At 40.0% G+C, this 24,645-nt stretch overlaps 1 protein-coding gene across 4 annotated transcripts; it reads right to left on the reverse strand.

Moving 5' to 3' along the window:
• Nucleotides 1-2,523: 2,523 nt before the first annotated feature.
• clip3 (CAP-GLY domain containing linker protein 3) lies at nucleotides 2,524-23,669 on the reverse strand. 4 transcript variants are annotated; one of them, XM_010893871.4, is made up of 15 exons: nucleotides 23,538-23,669; nucleotides 20,312-20,464; nucleotides 19,219-19,358; nucleotides 14,804-14,897; nucleotides 14,506-14,667; nucleotides 11,899-12,017; nucleotides 11,478-11,714; nucleotides 11,153-11,212; nucleotides 9,656-9,791; nucleotides 9,149-9,298; nucleotides 7,705-7,839; nucleotides 7,497-7,620; nucleotides 7,222-7,289; nucleotides 7,042-7,114; nucleotides 2,524-5,889 (listed from the first exon to the last, which is right to left on the reverse strand). In XM_010893871.4, exons 2-15 carry the CDS (start codon nucleotides 20,442-20,444, stop codon nucleotides 5,835-5,837), a joined length of 1,686 nt encoding a protein of 561 aa, XP_010892173.1. In that variant the 5' UTR covers nucleotides 20,445-20,464; nucleotides 23,538-23,669; the 3' UTR covers nucleotides 2,524-5,834. The 4 variants fall into 4 exon arrangements, with proteins under 4 accessions (XP_010892173.1, XP_010892172.1, XP_010892174.1 ...); XM_010893870.4 differs by having other exon boundaries at nucleotides 7,705-7,842; XM_010893872.4 differs by lacking the exon at nucleotides 11,153-11,212.
• Nucleotides 23,670-24,645: the final 976 nt, after the last annotated feature.

Genomic DNA, 24,645 nt, shown 5'->3' on the forward strand with positions numbered 1-24,645 from the left:
TGGATTCCAACAAAGTCTCAAACTTCAGCATCGATCACATTTTAGGTTCTGAAGTGGGATCTTCATATCCAAGTGGATCCCAAACTTCACAACATTTTGGCCATTTGCCCGGCATCTTCGGCCATGGACTCTCTAATGGACATAATATAAAGTGGAATTATGATAGGCCTCTGACAACCAGCCATGTGCAGCAAGTTCCGACGACGTCGCACACTTTTGATTATACGGGCAGTTATTTAGGATATGGATCATTTCATTCTCAACACGCTGACTGGTATTTTAGCGCGTCTTATCACAGAGTTCCAATCGATGAAAGAGGTAAGATAGCAGTATATGTAATAATTTGCCAATACGGACAGTGTCCTGCCAACTAAGTTAAATTAAAAGTTACAAAGTCTTAGGTCTATATGTGACCCATCTTTAAAAAGTAATAGACGTATGTTTCAGGCCTGTCGATTTTCAGTTAGGCCAATAATCTGTCTTTGCTTTTTGACTCAATCATGTTTATTTCTATTTCCAGTGTCTTACCCCCTTTGCACTAAGATGGACCAAGGTGGAAATTTAAGGAACCGGGGAAGACTGCGCACTGTGTTCACGGACAGCCAGACGAAAGAACTGGAACAGCTGTTTGACATCACAGATTACCCTGGTGTGGAGGCACGCGCCGAACTAGCCAGGAACGCTAGTCTCACGGAGGAAATTGTTAGGGTAAGAAAATAATTGTTTAACACTGGAGTTATTTAATTTTCTTTCAAATATTGTAGGTTTCAGCTAATTTCGGGGCTTGACATATGTTTTTCTCCTTATGTAGGTATGGTTCAAAAACCGTCGTGCGCGCCGAAAGAAGCAGAAGAGCGGCACCAAGGCCCATTCCCCATTCACAGCTACCTCGAAAACAGATTGGACCGCAGTCTACAACAACCGCATCTTCCAAGGAAATAACTCTGGATTCCTCCGATGAAAAACATTTCCACCATCGGTGGGCTTTTTGCATTTCAGTTGTTGGACCAGAAATAAATACAGATGTGAGAAATTTGTTGACTGTGAATCTAAGATATTTATCATTTAACAAAAAAAATTACATATTATATTCATAGTCAGAGTTAGAATTATATGCATTTTCATGCTGAGTTACACGATTCGGAAAAGAAATTGTGGGAAAATTAAGAGTATACAATGAATATTAACCACACCAAAAGAATCCAAAAGTGCAGCCCTCCACAATTTCATTACAGTTTACTGGAAACAGACCTTCTAGTTTTGTTACATGTTTTGATGTAGAGACAAAAATGTTATCTGGAAAACTATAATAAACTATAATATCAATTTAAAGTGGAATAATAACGTGCAAAATCACTGGCTGTGACGTTTGTATGCAGATATAGCCCTTATTAAGACGTTTAAAAAAAAAATATTTTCATAGTGTACTAGCTTACAATTGTATAATGTCCTTGAATAAAACACACGTGGAAGGAGGATGACTCATCAATTTAGTTTTTTGTGACGTTTTTAATAAAGTAGATAATAATAAAGTTACATATTAGTGACATCTACTGGCCAACTATGGTATGCATGGTGATCAAAACCTTCCCACTGAAGTCAATTTGACATGATACAGGAGTGTTAACATACGTGAAAAAAGCAATTATCATTTGAACACAAATATACTGAATGTGCTCTTTTATGATGAACTTGGACTGTTGCAGGTGGACCGCTTCAAAAAGGTCAAACCATATTGAATGCAAATGAGTTAATAATGAGGAGTTTCCTGCATTTAATCATATTTTTAAAGTGGCGCTGAAGGAGTTCTTCTAGCACTGAGAATGAATTTGACCAAAATCTTAAACTTCATCATCAATCACATTTTAGGCAGAAGGACCCTTCCTATCCAATTCGATGTTAATCTTCACAACACTTTAGATATTCGCCTGCTATCTTCTTGCATGGACTCCCAAATGAACAAATGGTTTAAAGGCCCCTGACAACCAGTCATGTGCTGCAAGTTTCGACTATGAAAGTTACACACTTTCCCTTAGATATGGATTATTCGATTGTAAACATGCAGACTCGTGTTTTCAGTGCTGGTCAACCCAGTTTTTAACAAGAAAAGAGGGTTGATTTGAAAATTCATTAGTCTGTAGCTGCCAATTGAGCTGAAGTACATTGTCACACATCATTAGGACTGTTTCAGGCCTGTGGGGTTTTTCTGTTAGGACAGCTTTCTTTATCTTTGCTTGTGCCTGTATCATGTTTAGGCCTACTTTTAGTCAGGAAGCACTAACCCGGACCAAGGTGTAAAGCCAAGAAACCAGGGCAGAATAACACAGTGTTCAAAGACAGCCAGACCAATCTGGACATCTGTTTGAGGACACAGAATACCCCAACACAGAGCCGCCGCCGAACTACAGGAAAGTATTAAGAAAAGTTTTGAACTTAGTTCCAGAAGTGACTTTTTAAATATGTAAGTTTCACCTCATTTCTGTACCTTAAGGTGATTTCCCAGAAATTGAAAGTGACAGAAAATGTAGAAAACAACACCAAACTTTATTATATTCATAATCAGACTTGGAATTATAAGCATTTTCATGCTGAGTTACACCATTGGGAAAAGAAACCGTCGGAAAATAGACAGCATGCAATGAATATTATTCATGACACCAGTACTAAATCCAACATTACAGTCCTCCAAAGCTCATTATAGTTTACTGAACACAGATTTGCTTTGTTACCAGTATAGGGCACGGACACACTAGAAAACTGGAAAATAAAAGTACACTTTGTGAAATTATCAAAAAATATATGTCAAGAGGCAAATTATTTAGTTAAACTAACAGCAATGACATGTATGTATATGAAGATGTGACGCTTGTTGAGAAGTTTTAGAATAACTAATGTTTTTATGACAGTACTGTACTTTACACCATCTAATAAGGTTAAATATTTTTAATTTTTTTTTACAATGTAGTTGAATAAACTTAACAATTGAAGACTCATCAATGAAGGTCATTGTGATGTTTTAGATGATAAAGTGACATCTACTGGCAAATTAAGGTCATAAATTACATTGTGGTCATAATACCTACACAAGTAAAATTCACATTTTTGCTACCAGAGTGTTAAACTGATGACATAACTACACATTTCCATCATCTTGGTACGTATAAATCTCAAATAACCCTTTACTTGCACATTAAATCTGTCAGTCAATCAACTAACTATTCAACTCAAGCATGTAGCAAATTCGAACAATGTTGAATGTTGTAGTTATTTCGAATCACATATCTTAAGTGGTAAAGATGAAAAAATCATGGTGATGTATTCACCACAATAATCATCATCATCAATTCCTTCAGTTAGGGGATCAGGACAATCTGCTTATCTACTACCAGGAATGCTGGTAATATTAAAGAAACTCCAATTCTTGACACAGTATAAGATGCGCGTAATTATCCAACAGAGCTGTCCAGAGTGTGCTAACAAATTAAATGTAAGACAACAGCATTTAAGTTCCAATTGGCACATGTTCATAGGCATTCCACTGCATGAATTTGAGGCAAAATGGATTCATGTCTCTCAAACTGGATATACTAATGACTCTAACTATAATTGCTATTCAGTGGCTGTAAGGACCTAGTCATTACAGCACACTTGCAATATCAAAACAGGCACACATCGTTGCATTTAGTTCCTGGCATGATCACTTCCTGATCATTACATGTTTCATCTGAGATCTGGTGCCTATGTTATAACACAGGATGTTCACAATGTCCAGAGTGCATGAGTGAGTTCAGGTGGGTTTTTTTCTGCCCCTCAATGTGTGCTTACATAGTGTTAAGTAGACCAGACTCCATATACATGTAATAAGATATACAGGTTAAATATTGCTGTTTTTATGCACAAACTCTTAAATTTTTTACATTAAGCACACACATTTTAATGGTCAGATTCTTTTGTGTCTAATGCTCACGTTCACGAAATTTACCAAAGTCTAACATTGAGAGAGAAGTGAGAAGATAGCCAAACAGTGGAAGTGTAGAGCTAGCAGGAGTTCTGTTTTTGCAGATTTAACTTAAATGAACCCTCGTGATGGGGAGGGCAGCGTTTCTATCCAGAGTCATTGTGTACCTCTTCTCTGACAAATATATGGTGGAACCATTACCTATTTCAGAAAACAAAACTTAAATTAGGGATTTCGCAAACAAAGTTACGTTAACGCTACTTCATGCTACACAACAAAGACAACACCAGCTTAAGCAATGAACCTTAGTGGCTTCCCTTTACATTATGTGTCATTGCATTTTGGGGTTAGTAGCTATTTTGGTTAGCACAACTTGGATTTGAGAGTGACTGGTTAAAAGTGCAACAAACACCGTAAACCAAGTTATGGAGGTCCTCTTATTTGAACCCAGTTATGGAAAAACTGGTCTATATGACTATGAGATTGCCAGGTAATTCTGTTTGAGGGGTATGTTATCTATCCTTCTGTTAAAAATGTCCTTCAGCGATTAACATTCGGATTAACATGAATGTACGAGTTGTTATTACCTTACCTAAAACAAGTGACTCAATGGCATCTTTCAAGGCTATTAAAAGGCTACCAGGGACGAGGAACCTCATTTTTGTGAGAGCATACTAAAATGTACACAAGTCCGGCAACGAGCTAAATCAATAATACATATTGCAAAACAACATTTGGGAAAATGCTCAGAATGCTAGTGGAGGTACAGTGAATGAAGGAATCCTGAATAATATTAAACCCTGTTTTCTGTTTGACGCATGAGAGTAGAGGAACATAGCTGTCATGTTCATGTCCCATCTTATTACATGAAAAGGCATGTTTACGTGAAGATAAAGCAACAACATGATATGACTCACACATCGGCATGTTGGATACGTGCCTTTAAAGATGCACTGCAGTCACATGATCGTCCATCTAAAATTCCTTCCCAGCAAACCATTCATTGGTTTGAAAGATAAGATTTTTGAAAAATAAGAATGACAATCAATTCTAGCCTATTAAAACAGAGAGAGCAGTGCATCCCCCTCCCAAACGACTTGCAGAAAACCTGAGCCTAATTTTTATTGTGATTGGTGGTTATATGAGACGAAGTGAGGTCACTTCTTGAGAACGGTGTGCTTTTGGAGGAGCTTGGCCATTTCAATGGGGTAATCATGTGACTAGAGGGCACCTTTAAGCGCTACATGATCGCCTAAAATCTGTTCACACCAGCAGGAGGATAAATGAGGTCCTTGGTCCCATTTAAAATACTGGAAAATTAGGATGAAGAAGCAGCAACAACAAAAAAAGACAGCAGCATGTACTTAGCCATTTGAAAGGTTCCCCAGAAGAAGCCCCAGGGCATAAGAAGCTGTTTAACTGGTCATGAGGTTTTGACAGTTCATGGGGTTTGACTGGTCATGGGGTTTGATTGGTCATTGGGTTTGGCAACTTCTGACAAGGTTGGGTAAGAACCAGCAATCAACACCAAAATTGAGAAATGTAGAAAAAATTTGATTATATCTATCATTAACGCTTTTGTAGGATTTGTGTCCCAGATCTACAATTATTTAGTCTCATTATTAGTGTTACAAACGGAATGCAGGATGTTAGTTAGGATACAAGGCACTAGGTTTTGCTATAGGACTGACCGCGATCATGGGAACTGAGGGGAGATGGAGGGAGGAGTTTGGTGGGGGTGGGCTCACTACTGTTATTCTGACAGCGACAGTCTGGTAGATTCACAATGAAAAGCACAAATGAAAGATGGACACCGAGAGTATGAGAGCAGGAGTTCTTTTGAGGATGGGGGTGTGTGTGGCGGTGGAAGATGTTGTTAAGACTGCATCTCAGCACGGAGCATCCAGGGGAACCAACAGCAGAACAACAACCTGTGAGGAGAACGAGAAGAGGGAGTCACGTCATTGTTGGCATTCATCAGATTTATTCAAACACAACAAACATTTAATTATAGTTTAGGAAGGCAACTAAGGATACAGATATCTGAAATGTAAAAATGTGCTAAAAATAATTGATTTCCTAAGTATTTGAAAATGTATTGTAATGTGTGACATGCATTTAGAAATGTATTTGAATCACATACATTTGTTTGAAGATACATTGCTAAATCTTTAAAGTATTCATGACTTTTCACATATACAGCTCTGGAAAAAATTAAGAGACCACTTTTTCTTAAATCAACATCTCTACATGTATGGCAGCCATTCCATTCCAGTGTCTGTTGAAATCCAACACAGACACACCTCATTCTATTTAATGAGGTACTGATTAGGTGATTACCAAATCTAATTTAACAAAGGAAAGTCGTTTTTTTGCTTTTTCCAGCAGGACAATTCTCCATGCCACACAGACAGGTCAATCGAGGTGTGGATGGAGGACCACCAGATCAAGACCCAGTCATGGCAGTCCATTCTCCAGACCTGAACCTCATTGAAAACCTCTGGAATTTGATCAAGAGGAAGATGGATGGTCACAAGCCATCAAACAAAACTGAGCTACTTGAATCTTTGTCCCAGGAGTAGCATAAAGTCACCCAAAAGCAATGTGAAAGACTGGTGGAGATCATGCCAAAACACATCAAAGCTGTGATTAAAGATCAGGGTTATTCCACCAAATATTGATTTCTAAATATTGTTTAAACTCTTCCTAAGTTTAAACATTAGTATTTTGTTTTTGAAATATGAATATTAGTTTAATATTTGTTTTCTTTGCATTATTTGAGGTCTGAAAACAATGCATCTTCTTTTGGTTATTTTGAAAACAATGCATATTCTTTTGGTTATTTTTGAACAATTAATAATGATCCATAAAAAAATACTCAAAAATAAATAAAAATACAAAAAATGGAATTTGGGAGTAATGATGTCAGTAGTTTAGAGTAAAACAAACCTGTTTATTTTACTCAAACACAAACATAAGAATAGTAAAACCAGAGAAACTGATAATTTTGCAGTGGTCTCTTAATATTTTCACGAGCTGTATTTCTTCCATTCCAGAAATAACAGGTAAAGACCACACTGAACCTGGATATGGAACTCTCAGAGGTGATGTCCTTTGGTGACCTCACTGCACTGAAGTTACGCTTTGGCTGGTTCACTAAACAAAGAAAGTGTGTGTCAGGGTATAGAAAAGCACACCCCACAGTTTACCAGGATTTTGTGGTCACCTGACTGACATTACTGGATTTGACCCGAGACACTTACTAGACACCTGGTGGACTTTTTTCACCAATGTGCAATCACCACTTTGACCGTCCTTTGGTCCGCCGATCCTGGGAGATAATTAACAGCAGTGTTTACTTATGTTACCTGTTCAAACTCAACCTTTACCATTGTAACATCTTAGGCTTTTCTTTACTGTCTGGCTCTCTGTGAGATTATGACATTTAAGCTTACTTACACAATGTAATGTTTATCATTATACTTGTACAGTATGTTTATTTTATCTCAGGGCCACCAGAAAACAGGTGTTTTAGTACCTCTGGACGCGAGAAGGGGGTGCGAAGACACCGTATTTCGGCAGGCAGTTGAAATAGCGGACGCCAAAGACTGACCCATCATGTTTTCCCGTGGGTTGCTCCAGCTCCACGCCAAACCAATAACCTGGCAATAAACACAGCATTAATATTTCAACTTTAAACAGTGAGATCATGACCAACATCGATGTAAGAGTGCGAAAGCAACTACCTGGGGCAAAGTCTGTCTTTCCGTAAAAGCGTATTATTCCCTGCTTCACACCGGCCACCAGCACCTGGTCTCCCAGTTCTACCTTCACCCCGTCTGGGTCCAAACTAGCCACAGACATGGACTTCTTCCTCAGCGCTGCTGGAGTGGAATCAATTCAATGTTCAGATTTTATGACGTATTACAAAACCTTGTGTGTTTTATTCTGAATAGTTGGGGTCCTGGAAACCGACAGGCAGATAGTTTGTGTGTAGCCTAGATGTGCCTTATTGCTATTATAAATGGGTAACAAGGGTAGTTATCAATGTGCAAATATTGGCTTTATCACACTCATGAGTTATAACTAGTGGGGTCAAAATTAACGTGTTAACGCTTAAATAAAAATGCTGTTAATGTTTTTGTCGCCGTTAAGGCATTTTTCTTTTTTTAAGCCTCAGAACCATAGTTAGTGCTTGACTTGAGCGGGAGCTGTCACTTATTTATATGCAACAGTATACAGGAAACTGGAATATCTACAAGAACAGCCGTGCCTCTCCTCTTACCCTTTTCTCAAACTAATCCCTAGACACTGCACGAATCCACCTGTTGACCTTGCTTTAAGCATGGTAAGTTATTTTATGTTGTTGCTAGCCTAAACTAGAGAATAATAATATCGTCACCAGTTGCATTTCCACAAAAACATATTATAATTGCGGAACTTCCATGCTGAGCATAAATACATTTACTATCTGATCCTGGTTAATGTTTGTGGATAAACATCTCTGGCTACTTTGCCTAGCTTATGCCTTTGTATATTTAAGTAACCTACCTTGCATTTGGAAATCATTTAATAAAGACACAGATTTGGTTGTGGCCAAACACCTATCAAAAAAGCTACATGTTTGCAGGCTCTGACCTGAATCACAATTCTAACCTGATTTTAGCCAATTGTTATTGCCTTGATCAAGAGCACAGTAGTAGAAGATGGTAGAACTATTGGATCATAGACCAGCAACTTTCTATTTAGATATACATGGGTTGCCAATATATTCTGCCAGTCATTGGGATAATTTGAGGGGAGGCATTTAAGGGCCATGACATACCCTGTTCTAATGGACCAACTTGGAATAAGATGATTAATCGCAATTAACTACAGACGTTTATGGGCTTATGGTTTGACACTAGTTATAACCCATTCAAACTCTGAATGCTGAATCATCTTTTTTTTACTGTTCCAATTCCATTGGTAACCGATGTGGAACTGCAATGAGGCACCTCTGGTTTCTATGGCATGTGACTAATACCCAACAGCTAACAGCTGTGTCCAGGACCTTAGCCAAGGTATATTGACACGGTACCACGCTCACTCTGGCCTTTTTGCTTAAAATGTGTGAAGCCTGGGAATCCAAAGCTTGTTGGGAGTATGACTAATAACCCAAAGCCCTTTGATGGCTTTTGACTTGCACACCTTTCTCTCGCTCCTTTAATTCCTTCTTATCTTTCTTGTTCTTTCCAGTAACACGGGAGAAGTCCATGCGTGGGGTCTTGGGCGTCGAGGTGACAGATGAGGGGGCCTGCTCAACTGCTTTGGCGATTTTTGACACCGGCGCAAATATGCCTTTAGGACAAGAGAAGCTGATTAGAAACCTCCAATAGAATGTACCAAAGCTGATCTATAATTAAAATAATATTATCTGATGAAATTAAGCATTTTTAATAATTTGTGTTTCTCGTAAGGGAAATCTCACAGACAGAATCTTCATTTGAGCCAGTTTGCCGCATAAGGGCACTAAACCGATGTCTTAAATTTGAAATGAAAATAACCAACTTTATAACCCTTTGTAAACCTTGACCACACTAAAAGACACTTCCTCTTGTGCAGCAGAATGAACATGTTGGCGTCTTTAGCAAATTCACATGAATAGTAAATAATACATGTAATAATATTGTAATGAATGAAATAAAATGTGTTTACCCAGTTTGGGGGGGCAGATGAAATAGCGCACCCCTCCCACACTCCCGTCGTTCTTGCCCTCGGGCTCATCGAGCTCCACCCCCACCCACTGGCCGCTGGCAAACTCTGTCGTCCCACAGAAGCGCAAGGTGCCCGTCTGTAAAGGAGAGACCTTGTTAGGGCTGGCATCCCGGCTCAGGTCTGGCCTCACTTGTCTGTACTGGATTTTACATCTCGATAATCCAATGTATTTAATGACGCTAGTTCCATTGGTGTGTGGAGAAACACAGTTTCAATTATTGTGATTCTGTTGATGAAGAGGACACCACAACCAGAGCAGTGGGCTAATCTGCGTTTTTTCCAATATAGCCATGGTTAGTAATCTACACAACAACAGAGGGTCTGTGGTTAGTAATCTACACAACATCATGGGGTCCGTGGTTAGTAATCTACACAACATCATGGGGTCCGTGGTTAGTAATCTACACAACAACAGAGGGTCTGTGGTTAGTAATCTACACAACATCATGGGGTCTGTGGTTAGTAACCTACACAACAACATGGGGTCTGTGGTTAGTAATCTACACAACATCATCATGGGGTCCGTGGTTAGTAATCTACACAACAACAGAGGGTCTGTGGTTAGTAATCTACACAACAACAGAGGGTCTGTGGTTAGTAACCTACACAACATCATGGGGTCTGTGGTTAGTAATCTACACAACAACATGGGGTCCGTGGTTAGTAATCTACACAACAACATGGGGTCTGTGGTTAGTAATCTACACAACATCATGGGGTCCGTGGTTAGTAATCTACACAACAACATGGGGTCTGTGGTTAGTAATCTACACAACAACATGAGGTCGGTGGTTAGTAATCTACACAACAACATGGGGTCTGTGGTTAGTAATCTACACAACAACATGGGGTCTGTGGTTAGTAATCTACACAACATCATGGGGTCCGTGGTTAGTAATCTACACAACAACATGGGGTCTGTGGTTAGTGATCTACACAACAACATGAGGTCGGTGGTTAGTAATCTACACAACAACATGGGGTCTGTGGTTAGTAATCTACACAACAACATGGGGTCTGTGGTTAGTAATCTACACAACGTCATGGGGTCTGTGGTTAGTAATCTACACAACAACATGGGGTCTGTGGTTAGTAATCTACACAACGTCATGGGGTCTGTGGTTACGGTGGGTCCTGACAAGAACTCCATAACGCGGTAGTTAGTTGTTTGAACAACACAGTGAGATGTGCAACGCCACTGCAAGATGAGGTGTGCAATGGTAAGTTATAGACCCAAAGACAGACACGGGCCTCACATGGGTCTCAATTGCATTTGAGGTGCAGTGGGTGATGCAGAGTAAATCCCAAATAAACCCACCAGAGGACGCTACCCCTTTTAGGGCGGTCGGCAATGCGATTGGTCGGAGAAAAACACCTGACAACACGGCTAAACGTGTTCAGTTACGCCAGAAGTCACACAGGTCAAGGACTACCCACCTGCTTCATGGGATGTGGAGCCGAGATGTCAATTTCATCACAGCTCGGTTTTTTGCGGAGCTATACGTGTTGACACAAGTGGGGACACATATTTGCTAGAGTTCACAATCTTTTCTCACACAGTGCAACAAGTAGAAAGGCTCAACCGCAAAGGATGAATGTGGCCATTTTACTGGCAAGTATAAGGTTAAAGATAAATGAAAGTCATTGAAATGGCTTCCCGCAGATAAACACGCTCACAATGTTAGGCAGTTTCATTTCTGACATTTTGACTCCCAGTCTGAATAACACACACACACACACACAGACACACAAGCACTTTTACCTTCATGTCATCGAGCACCACTCGATCGCCCAGTTTGAGGCCGATCGAGGTGAGCATGAGGTTTCCGGGGATGTTGTCGTAATTTAGCAGGGTGGCACGGGGCAGGTTGCAGCTGAGCGGCACGGCGTCCAGAAGCAGCTGCTTCAGCTCTTTGGCCACCATGGCCGCCTCTGCTTTGTCCAGAGTCATATCCATGGGGTCGGGGACGACATCGGCCGGCCCCTGGCCCTTGTCGTTCTGTCCCAGACAAAAACACAGACGGAGAGAGTAACGCCTGGGTATACGATCACTGTTTTGGGGAGAAGTATATACATGTATAAAAATCTCCACATTTTTATTCACACCATATTCAGTTATCATACTCTAGATACACCAATAACAAGAAGGCCTGATAAGGAGCCTGAGTGGACATTGCCCTTACCCTGACGGTGGGGTTAGCGCCGTGCTCCAGCAAACACTGTACTGACCCCAGGCACAGGTTGGAGGCAGCGATGTGCAAGGCGGTGCCGTGGTTGAAGTCACTGCATGTGGAATTCAGCACTAGGGACACGGACAGGACAATCAGGCTACCTTGCATTACCACAGTTAGCTAGCAGCCTGTTGCTTTTGAAAACATTTCTGTGTGGATTTTCGGCCTGCATTGGTAAAGGCAATGAGCTCTTTGGGTCTTCACCAGGGAGTCCAATAGATCCCAATGGGCTTAAGGCATTACGTCAGGCAACAAACTCCCCCCCCAAAAAATCTAAATGGATAACGCGTCGTCTGTGATGGCTGACCGACATGTGATATACAGTATGACAGGAGCCCATGGTGCTTCATAGTGGTTGCTGGCCAAAACCAAGGCTGTATCGGTTCTTTCCATCTGTGGATTCATGGACACGAAAGGAAACCTTTAATGGGATAACATGTACATTGTTGTAAAAGTCATCCACACTGTGGCTCCTCTCTGAGAATCCTGGGTTGGACTGAACTATAGAAGTGACGGGATCTAGGGCAAAGTGCTACAACTCGGTCATCGGCCCCTCGGGGGGGAGCGGGGAAGAAGACATTCTTCAGGGTGGGTTCATGTGTGCGAACGTTACATGGCCTTACTGTTACGTCCTAAATGCAAAGTGTGTATATGCAGGCGTTGTGCGTAGTGTGCAAGCTCCCCTATTTCATTGCAGTAGAGGATTACCAAGTAACATGAGAAGGTCTAGGATGACTGAGTTAGTACAGGGCACTGAGTGCCTGGTAATCTGAGTAGCCATGTAATGTTGGAAGGTAAAGAATTCTGGTGCTCAGAAGAATTTGTTTAATAAATGAATAAGTAGGAAGGAAAACATGTATTTGTTGGTTGATTTGGTGGTTGGAATTGTGAGAGAATGTCGGCAAATAAGCTATGCCGGATATGAGAAATGAAGATGATGTAGATTTGCCAATATAGGTAATTGATTATAGTAGGCTAATGGATAATATAATACAATTTGCAGAAGCCCAGTAGTTTCGAGGTTGATTGTTAATGGGACAATGTACTGCAGCAGGGAGATTGGTCTGATCTAATGTGGACATGGAAAAGTCATAGAGATGAAAATGTAATGTTGGACAAGAGGTTCACGGCTCCAAGCCAAGAAGGGGATTGCCATACCCCTCCCTAGGTTTCTCTGTGGTACCAGAGGTGCTGTGTTTGGCTCATGTGACATTCCCATAGTCCGTAGCAAACTGGCTGATCTTATGTGTTCCAAAAAACGTATGTGTTCCAAAACCTATTATCATCTGGGACAAATTAACTTTAACTCAAAATGTAACATGAACCTAAAGATGTGGGGTCTCCACAAGAAAATCAATGGTTCTGACCCTGTAATGAAAAAAAACATTGTGAAAGTAATGTGCTTAAATAATACAATAACACATGTTAAATAAATGTTTAAAATCTTTGTGTGTCCCCCCCCAGAATATATATACAGTATGACTATAGATCAGACAGGATATCTAGCAGCAAAGGTTAGAGGCAGTTATCTATATAATAAACCACATAGTATTTTACATGTTAAGCATAATGTTGACCCGTCTAGCTCAATTGGTAGCGCATGGTGCTTGCAATGCCAGGATTGTGGGTTCAATGCCCAAAGTATAAAAATTTGGGTTTTTAACAGTGTGCCCCTATAGATCCAAAGGGGCTTTAGCAAATGTGTAAAACAACTCAAGACATGTTTTTCAAGCCATGGATGGCTCAAGCTAGGATAATAAAAGGGATATTATAATATGCATTCTACACAGCGCCTTATCCAAAGACTATAAATATTGTGTGTTTAACCAAGTTTTATTTATCATTATGCTGTGCCTATTCCCGGCTGGCTGTTTGCTCTAAAGTCTCTTAAAGCTTCATCAAGCTTTACATCGACACCAGCCGGTGTCACTCAGACCCCTTCTACAAGGACACATAATAACATGTGGTCCATAGACATGAGGGAAGCTCTGAGACAAAATGCCTGCAATCAATGGTCAGTGTACTGAAGAGATGAGAAATCAATGTCAGAGTTAATTAAAGAGCCCTGGTTCAATAGGGACTGGATGGACAAGGGTGGGGGAAGGGGTCATAGCTAGGGCATGTCCTGGACATGCTGGGACACACAGGAAACCAATAGATAGGCCCAGTAGGAGCTTTGGGGGGATATTTCTGGGGGAGTATTTGAGAAAGTTTAACACTAAATTTGTATTTTGTTTGCAGGAAGTAGTTGGACTAGAAACAAGGGTTGACCTTATGTCATTTACAGGGTGACGATGGACTAAAAACAAGGGTTGAATTTATGTTATTTACAGGGTGTAGTTGGACTAAGAACCAGGCTTGACTGTATGTTATTTACAGGGTGCAGTTGGACTAAGAACAAGGATGGACTTAATGTTATTTACAGGGTGTAGTTGGACTAGAAACAGAGTTGACTCTATGTTATTTACAGAGTGTAGTTGGACTAGAAACAGAGTTGACTCTATGTTATTTACAGGGTGTAGTTAGAACAGGCGCATGGGTTGTGTTGGTCCTACTCACCCCTTGGTTTGGAGGCCTTGAGGAGCACGCGGATGAGCTCTGGCACATCGAAGTAGGCTGCATAGTGCAGGGCGTTCATGTTGGTCCAGCGGCTGCGGAGACTCACATCGGCGCCCAGAGAGATCAACTGGCTGGACAGCCTGAGGGCAGCGGCGGGGTCACCTGGACGGGCACGGACACAATCATTAGGGCAATGCACCGAACCGGCCATGAGTCTCAAGCCACGGACGTTTTCGGCAATAAAAGCCGCGCGGAGGATTCAGACAGTCAAAGACGCTTGAGGGTTTGAGAGTCTCACCTACTCCGTGGGCCCCGGCTTTACAGCTGTAGTGGAGCAGGGTCATGTCTGTCAGTCCGTCGCGGTCATTGACATGGCAACCACGCTTCAAGATCTGCAAGAGGAGGACAGGACATACAAGGAGAGAGTTACCAGATATCTCAGCTGAATTACCCGGTCTTAAACTGCTCAAAGAAATGAAGGGAACACGTAGTCATTTCAGTATAACACCAAATCCATTAAACTTTTGGGTAATCAATCTGTCCAGTTAGGAAGCATAAGTGATTGTGAATCAATGTCACCTGTTTTGGTGCAAATGAAAGTGACAACAGAAGCACTGGAGAGGCAAGAGCAAGACAACCCCTCCAAAAGGGAATGGTTTTGCAGGTGGTGGCCACAGAGAATTGCACTCTCCTAATCCTGATTGATTCTCCTCTAGTTTTGCTAGTGTCCTTGTCACTACTGGTGAGGCGATACATGCAGCCCATTCAAGTTGATGTGTCTCCCAGTACATTCTCCAGAGCATGGGACGAGATACCAGGAGGCGGGCCGTTACACAAGGAGAGCTGCAGCAATACCTGTATCTGGTCCTTTGTGTGAGCCCTACAAAATGATCTCCAGCGAGCTACTTGTGTGCATGTTTTTAATCAAACTGTCAGAAACAGACTCCATGAGGGTGGCCTGGGTTCCTTCTGGTGCAGGACAATGCCTGGCCTGATGGGACCAGAGTGTGTAGGCAGTTCCTGGATGACAAAGGCATTGATGCCATTGACTGGCCCTCACATTCCCCAGACCTGAGTCCAATTAAGAACCTCTGGCATGTCATCTATCGGTGCATCCAAATAGCACCAGACTGTCCAGGAGCTCACTGATGCCCTGATCCAGGTCTGGGAGGAGGTCCCCCAGGACACCATCCTCCATCTCATCCGGTGCATGCCCAGACGTTGTTGGGAGTGCATACAGGCAAGTGGGGGCCATATAGGCTACTGAGTCATATTATCACATCACGCAAGTTGGAACAACCTGTGATTTCAAGGGTTTACATAGATTTTCGGTGTCAGTTTGAATGTTACGTCATTTATTTCTCAACGAATTACACAACGTACCGTAAAGATATTAATCTTTAATATATTTTGGTTCATCGAGACCCGATGTGTGACTTCAGTGTTCCCTTAATTTTTCTGAGCGGTGTAATACCAGGTATCACCCAACAACTCACTGACTTCAAGTGTCTGGTTTGATTTCTTTCTCTAAGGAGGAGTTACAGAAAATCCGAAAAGCAGTTAGCTTCCACATGGATGTGAATGAGGTGAGAACAAAAACGAGAAGAGCAGTCCAATATTGCTCAATATTTTACAATCAATTTCAGAACCAATATCCTGAACTCTGCTACAGGACAAAACCTTTAACAGGTTTGGTGTGACTTTAACAGGTTGGGTTGGATGAGGTACCTGCACTGCCAGCAGCTCTCCAGATAAACGAGGCTGATGTGTGTTTTAAACAGAAGGGTAACAGTTAGTGTCCTTGGTGCCTTGATCAAGAGCGAAATGTTCGGAGATGGTCAACCTATGGTTTCAGAGACCAGCAACTTCCTATTTACATTCACATGGGCCACAATTATAAGCTGCCGGTTTGACAGATGATGGAAAAAGCTACCTCCGTTGGTGCCAGCAGACAACAGTGATGATTGACAGGTGAAAAAGGACCTAACCCGATTCCTGAACTGCACTAGCAACTCCCATTGTAGTCCAATATCCACTGGTGTCAGTCAACATTGTGAGGACACAAAACACCTCTCAAGCTCTGACATCATGCCGTTTTAAACAGGCACAGGTAATCTGAATTAACATGAACATTTTAGACAAGTCCTATCCCAATACATGACAATGACATCAGCGTGAGCGCTTTTTAGAATTTAACATGAGATTAAATGGATTACATGAAATAGAAGCTGATATTGGTTGATGTTCTCACCATCTGTGTTGCCTGTAAAGAAGCAGTGCTAGCCTGTATGCGCCAAGGTGACACAAATCTTACTTTAACTAATCAAGTGATCTTTATTTAGGACTTAAATAGGTTAAATCAGGTACGCTATTGCACTGATTAGGATAAAAGACTATACTACACAGGCCCTTTCATGAAGATAAAGTCCATGCATTTCGGTTATATAAAATGACTTGCACATTTTCTAAGACACTGACTATTTGCCAGGTTGTTTACTGAGACGCAGCGATCAGCGGAGTGGTTCTTTGCCCATATCTGATGTTCTGCTCTGATTAAGAGTCTGCCTTAGTGCAGAGTCTGTCTGGGTAATGGAAAGGGCTTATTACCTCAGCCATCCATCAAAGCCATCATGGAGTCTCAGGGGACAACCCAGAACTGAAGCTGACGTTACGATCAATCTGTACACTATAAGCTGCAACGCTAGGGAGGAAGCAAGCTAACTATGAGTGTGTATCTGCGCGTGAGCCTTTGTGTGTGTGTGTGGGGAAAAACCCACACAGGGTAAGGAAAATGTTCTGGGGAGTAATTTGGGAATGTGCACACCCATGTGATTGGAAAATTGAATAGGAAAGGGGGCTGGAACATAAAGTACGGTATGTAAATACTTTATGTTAATTCACATCCCACCCTTCTCTTATTCAGGCTTTTAGAAGTTCCTGATTTAAGCAATGGCCTTTTCCCACGGTCATATTACCACTAATGTATTACTAATTGTCTTGAGCTGTGTTCTTCCCTCTGAGAAACAGCAATATGAAAGACAACTGAAACATGATAATCTAAACATAACAATAGTTTTCAACAGTTTTTTTCCGTTCTGATTTAGAGCCCCTTTCTTGTACACATTTGTTTTCTTAATCTTGTGTTTGTTTTCTTGAAAATAATTTTATTTAATAAAAAACACATCTGAAAAACAAGTTTCCTGGAACCGCACATTGTTCAATGTGTTGCTGAACTGCTCAGAGCTGCAATTCACCAAAAAGACCAGGAGAACAACACAGTTACTAGGCCCAAATTGACTGCATTCCTCCAGGGATAAAGGAACTTGATACCATTGCCCTATTGGAATCACCTGGGAGCATAAGAGCAGGGCTGCAAACCAAGTGCTGATCAATAGACCTCTCTCCTTACTGCAAATGCAGCACATAGTGACAGAGACTCATAGATATAGATGGCGGTCATTGATTTGATATCTTTAAAATGTTAATGAGATTTAATTTAATTAAAATTAACTTGGGCTAGAAGGTGTAAATGTTTTATACTGATGCGTGTTTCTATGTTGTTTTTAACCAATTACTGATTATCCTGTGACATTCTGTAAGTTGTTCATCCATTATTTTATGTTTTAATTTAATTAATTTAGAACAATTAATTTGACCAAAACAAATAACATGGGTGGACATTTTGTTGTTTCTTCAAATCTTTAAGCAGTTGTAACTGCAAACTTCTATAAAGTGTGACATGAATGTGTCCTTGTCTGCTGTATCAGCAATGCATAAACACTCTTAAGGGAAAATGCTGGCACGTTCTGGAATATTCTGGAGGCAGCTAGCATAACGAAATATATTGAGATATCTTAGTTACCTAACATTATACTTGTCAATCAAAAAAGTATATAGCTTATTCATTATATAAAACATATTTGAAAAGATAATAATTTAATCACTTAAATTAAACAGGAATAGGCCTTATTTTGTCTAGTCCTGAACTATAGAATGATTTAGATTAGACAGGGCAGTGTATTCTGTTGTATCCTAAAAATAAAACTACATCATTATATATTATTATAAGCACACATTTTCCAAATAGGGCTAACAGCTTCATGAATTCTTATGGGAACTATTTTGGACATATTTGTTCCCTCTAGTCTTTTATGACCATTTCATTTGTCTTATACTGATTTATGCTGAATCACAAGAAAGAGCAAGAGAAAAAAACTAAAGACTCTACTTTAGCCTTCGTGGGAAAGAAAAACACTTCCATGAATGTTTAGCAGTTCCTCGTTTTTTTTTTATCGGCCGTGGAACCTGGGCTGAGCAGGTGAAGTTCAAATCTGGTAAAATATCGGTTTAGACATTGTGATGATGTCCCCAACAATGATAGCTGTCTAACAACATTGACAGACAATTAGGACGTCCCACTCCAAATGTTGCCAGTGAATTACCATGGCAATTACCTGTCAGGGCAATTCTGTCATATGTTGATGTATATGGCTGTTATGAAAAGTACAAATAAACACAATTATAACATGAGTCCAAGTACAGAGCCTTGTGGAAAGCCAAATCACACCTTGGAACATTTAGAACATTTGGCACCAGTACTGATCCGTCTCGACCTATAGATTTATGCTGACATATTTATGTTTGTGTCCAGGGTTGTGTCTGTGCTGTAATCAGGCCTATAGTCTACTGAAAGTCACACTGGCAGTAGCTTACCTCGTTTCCGATTAGGTCAATCTTGTGCTGGACCTGTGGGACCCACTGACGAATAATGGCAAACAGCTCTGGGATGGTGGTGCGAGGATCCAGCAGGATCTCCAGACAAGCAGGATCATTTGGGTCAAAGAATGTGAAGGCTGGAATTGTAAGGAATTCAAACACGAGAATTACCTCCCTCGTCAATTCAGAACTAACTGCACTTTGTTGCCTTACATTTTCTCGCATATTGACAACCTCTAAGGGCCGGTTTCACAGACACAGATTAAGCCTAGTCTTGGACAAAAAACAAGCTCAACCAAGTTTTTTATTGAACTAGATTTTTTTGTCCTAGACTTCGCTTAATCCATGTCCGAGAAACCAGCTATATATTTTTACAGTGTGCAGGTATTTTTCCATTGGCCAGTATTCTCTGTTTAATTGCTTGCGATGTAGACAATATTTCTGACTTGTCTTTCCTCGGCACTGTCACAAGCACCCTGTAGTAGTCTGTAACCCTATCAGGGTGGGAACACCGCACCGAAATAACACAAATTATACTACTTTTCTGACCATCATATTACATTCTCTGGAGCTTCTAGGAAAATGGAAATCAAAGGCTCACAGCATGAGAGGCTGCTAGCCAATATTCATTGGCGTAGGGTGAAACATGCTCATTTTGTAACAGCTGCAAACTCAATTCCCATAAACTTTTAAAGATAAATAACATACTATACAAAGTCCCTGTTCGCTTATTTATGATCACTTACATTTTATTACATCTCTTCATTAGGTTTCTAAGAGACTGTAGAGGATGTGGTGACCAGGTACGGTGACCAAGATTGGTGACAGGATCTGTGTATGGTGACAGGCTCATTGTGGAAAGGGGCAATAGCAGCATAATGGCCTGGAGCCCAGACCATCATTGTTGCACACAAAGCAGCTCTGTCTAAGGTTGCATTAAGGGCCTCAGCTTGTATTCACAAACACCCCAAAATATTGACCTGAGACACCGTCGCCCTGTCTAGATAATCTCTATCATTTTTAAATAAAAAGCCCAAAACGTGTCCTAGATTGGCCATCCTACGCTGAGGCATGACGCCTAAGGACCCACCGTAGTCTTTGGGGAGGGGGGCCTGGGCTGACGGGTGGACCATGGGCCTCTTCCGGGGCTCATGAACCGGGCTCTGGTACTCAGAGGCAGGCTGGGCCTCCTCCTCCACCTCGACAGTCTGTTCTTTAGTCATTCTGCAAGATGTTGCCGGGCCTGGAAAACAAGAAGGATGACAAACATTCCTTGAGTGGCACTGCCAGTGCTCAATTTCTTTGTGGGCATTGCATATACTCACATTTAATTCTCACTTATTTGCATTTCAAAGTAGTGCAGGTACACTTTTTGTTGTATATTTGTTAAAACTAATGGAACAGTTCAGAATGATTAACTTCAACTAACAGTTCACTTTTGAAAGAAAATATTCTGTTAACGGTATTATAGCCAAATAATGTTTATTATTTGAGAGTAATTTGTGATTACTCTCATTTATGGAAAAAGCATAACTTGGGAGATTAATTCTCTTTAAAAACACCAACTCCAACCTTTTCCTTAAAAAGTTTTAATAACCATCATCAGGAGGATATGAACCTCCTGAGGAGTTAAACTGACCAAACAGCAGTCGAGGCAGGATGAGCTAGCCATCAGCATTCTACTTAAATTGTCATTTTCTGACTTGTATACACCCAAGCCATTCTACTGTTGAAGTAGGTGCCTTCACATGTTTTTATCAAACTTCTCATTTAGGAAAGAAAACTTCTGTTTTCATTTTGTAAATAATTATAGGACATATTTCATGGAAATCTGTAAACTCTGGCTAGTTACTTTAAAATGTTAAGTTAGTTATTATTCTTATTCCTTCACATGTTAAGTGCAGCAATGGTAAGAATTGTGGTGGTAGTTTTGTCAGAAATCACTGCTCCATAACGCAGTGTATGCACAGAGATGAAAGTATATGTACATTTGAATGATCAGAGATTTATAGTGAAGCAAAAATACTTTATTTCTGCCCCCTTTCTGTTTTTCTGCATTTTTGCAAAATCTTCCCATTGAATTTGGTCATATCTTTTGGGGGTAGGTGAAATACACAAAGAAAAAAAATATGCTTTTTCCTTTTGTTTGGTGTGCTAGGTAATCAGACCGGCAATCTTCAGGTGTGAAAAGTTTACTGCCCCCCCAATTAATTCAACACAATGAAATGGATTATTAGGCTCATGTTTTGAATACCTTGGTAAACAATCGGGCCTTAACTGGGCCAGCTCAGCCCAATTGTGAATCAGACAAATTTTCATCCTTGCTGTCAGATTGAAGTTGTCAGCAGACTGGTACTAAAGCCAATCAATTCCACAACTGAAATAAATTCCTGAAATAAATACCTCCTGGAAAGATTGTTCAAGGGCTCTTCTCAGGATGGCCAAAATATCTCAACGAGCAAGGTGTAAAATCATCAAGGAAGTGACAAAGAACCCAAGAACATAATCCAAGGGTCTGCAATCATCTATAGCCTCAGCTAAGATCTGCATTCACTACTGTGAGCTCTCCACTGCTGTCAGCTAGTTTTCACTGACTTTGCATTGGCTTAAACACTGGTATATTTGGATCTACTGGGCTATTGCGGAAATACTGCCAACTTATCTCTGTTCTTTCAAAATGGGGTCAAAAAATAAATAGCAGTTACAATGACACTCAAGTTAACTACTAGTTGTTCCTGAAATAGGACATTAAATGGAAAAAGGTGTTTCAGTTTGCACTGGGTCTTGGAATTCGCTCCGTTGGAGGAATTTAAAAGATGGGTTGGGTCACAGGTAAATGAGAAACATGACTGTCATTAGGTTGATGTACGTTACCAATTTTATTGGTTAGTTCTTGTAACTGTGTTGTGATGTCATGTCTAGATATTGTCTGAAATACTGTTATGTCTAGATACTCTCTGAAATACTATTATGTCTAGATATTGTCTAAAACACTGTTATGTCTAGATATTGTCTGAAATACTGTTGTCTAGATACTATCTGAAATACTGTTATGTCTAGATACTGTCTGAAATACTATTATGTCTAGATACTATCTGAAATACTATTATGTCTAGATGCTGTCTGAAATACTGTTATGTCTAGATGCTGTCTGAAATACTGTTATGTCTAGATACTGTCTGAAATACTGTTATGTCTAGATACTGTCTGAAATGCTGTTATGTCTAGATACTGTCTGAAATACTGTTGTCTAGATACTGTCTGAAATAATGTGCATAACTACACCTCTGCAGCACAGTCTCAGTCACCTACTGCGTTCACCACAATGACTTTAACGAGTCGTGTTAAAGGCAGCCAGCTGCTCTGCCCACATCCTTCTCTTAAAGTATCCTTAGGAGCATTTTCACCGGAATAATATGATGTAAAATTAGCACGAGCACAAACTGTTATTCATTTATTATTAAATGGTTGAATGACTAAGTGCTCTGCAACAGTGCCTGTGTGAGTCAACAACAGGCATGAATGCCTGAGGCGAATGCATTCAGATAGCAAAATGTGAGGACAGATGCTGACGACCCAAAAGTCCTTGTTCCTCTACTCAGTCCCTATAGGGATGGAATTATTCCCGTTTTGCCTATTGACTGGTTAGACACACTAAAGCCGTCCTTCTATGGTTGACAAAAACAACAGGAAAGTGATTTAATTTGAAATATATATATTTTCATATTTTCATATATATATATGAACACTAATTATTTTATGTTGCATACATTACAAAACGAATTTATATATATATATATATATATGTATATATGTATGTATATATGTATGCATATATGCTTTAGTGTAGCATTGTACAATATATATATATTAGTGTAGCATTGGACAATAATGTAAAATGTGCATTTCGTATTGTTCTACGACGTGTGTTATAAGGCCTTAATAAAGGCCTGTGGTCTGAGAATGTGTAATTTCTGACTCGTGCGTAGGAGGGCGTGTATTCAGCATCAAAAGAAAAAACTCCCCGTTGACAAACAATTTGAAACGATGCTGGCGAATATACACATGTAGGCTCCTACAAATCATTTAATCCACTAACATTAATAAGACGTGTAAAATCCGCAATAACGTATTGTGTTCGCAGTTTCTAATAAAATGCGCGAAAGAAATACGCCCGTAAAGGTTTCATGAGGATCTCCATCTTTCTAGGCTCAGAACATACAAGCTGTATAAACATGAGACGCAAATAAATCGAATCCAATGAAACAAGCTGTGTGCAAACATTCTAATAAATGCATGAATTATAGTCATCTTACCTGAAAACAACCCTTGTGGATGTTTTCCAGCCTTTCCACACGATGAATATGTTTTGGTCCAGCTAGATGAGAACAGCAGTGCTGGTGCGGTGGATGCTGCTACGAAGGTCTTTCTCTGAGCCTGCGTCACCACCGTGAGTCACGTGCATGTCCCGGATAGCCCTATGCATACGAGGTGTCGCTCTTAAATAACGCACATTGCTTAGAAAATATCAAAGGAAATGCAAGAGTCAAGTAGTACCTTATGGTGGCAAATATGAATTCCAACACTACTGTTGTTTGCTCCTTGGGGTTTAAGGTCGGGTGTCTCTGTAAAGCACTTTGTGACAACTGTTGTTGTAAAAAGGGCTTTATAAATAAATTGGATTGATTGATTGAATTCCATTGTGATTTTTTTTGTTCAAAATATTATTAGAAACATCTGTTAAAATATTTTCATAAACTGCCTTTCCTTTGTCAAAAAACAATTTTGTATTTTCAATTATGATTTGGAATCATCTTACCGGATTGTCATATTCGATTTATTTAATTGTCTTTTTGTAGACACCAATCCTATTGATTCTCTAAGGGCTTCTCTAAGGGCTTTGTATACACTAATAATATAATAATTCTAATAGACTTTCCTTAAAGTATTTTATTAGGAACTAGGAATCCTAAGGGATGGTTAAAAATGTTGATAAAAAATACTTCTTGATTTTCTGAGTAGACCTATTAGTATGTAAATAATACAATAATAACTGTAATACAAATATAATAGCAATCTCACACTAACTTGCTCTATGTTATACCTCTAATATTACTTCTAATATTATTACACATCTTAGTAACTAATGACAATTCCAATAACCATGTTATTTATATTACGTTAATAAAACCCTGTTTCCAAAAAAGTTGAGACACTGCATAAAATGCTAATAAAAACAGAAAGTAATGAAGTGCAAATTGCAAATGTATCCCTATATTTAATTGAAAGTAAGACAACATATCAAATGTTGAAACTGAGACATTTTACTATTTTTGGCATGTTTACCTCTTTGTTGAATCTTCTTTTAACAGTACTCTGTAAGGGTTTGGGAAATGAGACCAATTGTTGTAGTTTTGAACATTA

This window comes from Esox lucius, chromosome 1, assembly GCF_011004845.1.
Source record: "Esox lucius isolate fEsoLuc1 chromosome 1, fEsoLuc1.pri, whole genome shotgun sequence".
Taxonomy (NCBI): Eukaryota; Metazoa; Chordata; class Actinopteri; order Esociformes; family Esocidae; genus Esox; species Esox lucius.

What these genes read in the sequence shown, in the direction of transcription:
- clip3 (XM_010893870.4), bottom strand. Translation starts at nt 20,444, where the DNA reads ATGACTAAAGAACAGACTGTCGAGGTGGAGGAGGAGGCCCAGCCTGCC. An exon ending in CCCCCTCCCCAAAGACTACG is followed by an intron (nt 19,359 to 20,311) that starts GTGGGTCCTTAG and finishes TTACAATTCCAG; the next exon opens with CCTTCACATTCTTTGACCCA. An exon ending in TCTGAGAGTTCCATATCCAG is followed by an intron (nt 5,890 to 7,041) that starts GTTCAGTGTGGT and finishes TTCTCCTCACAG; the next exon opens with GTTGTTGTTCTGCTGTTGGT.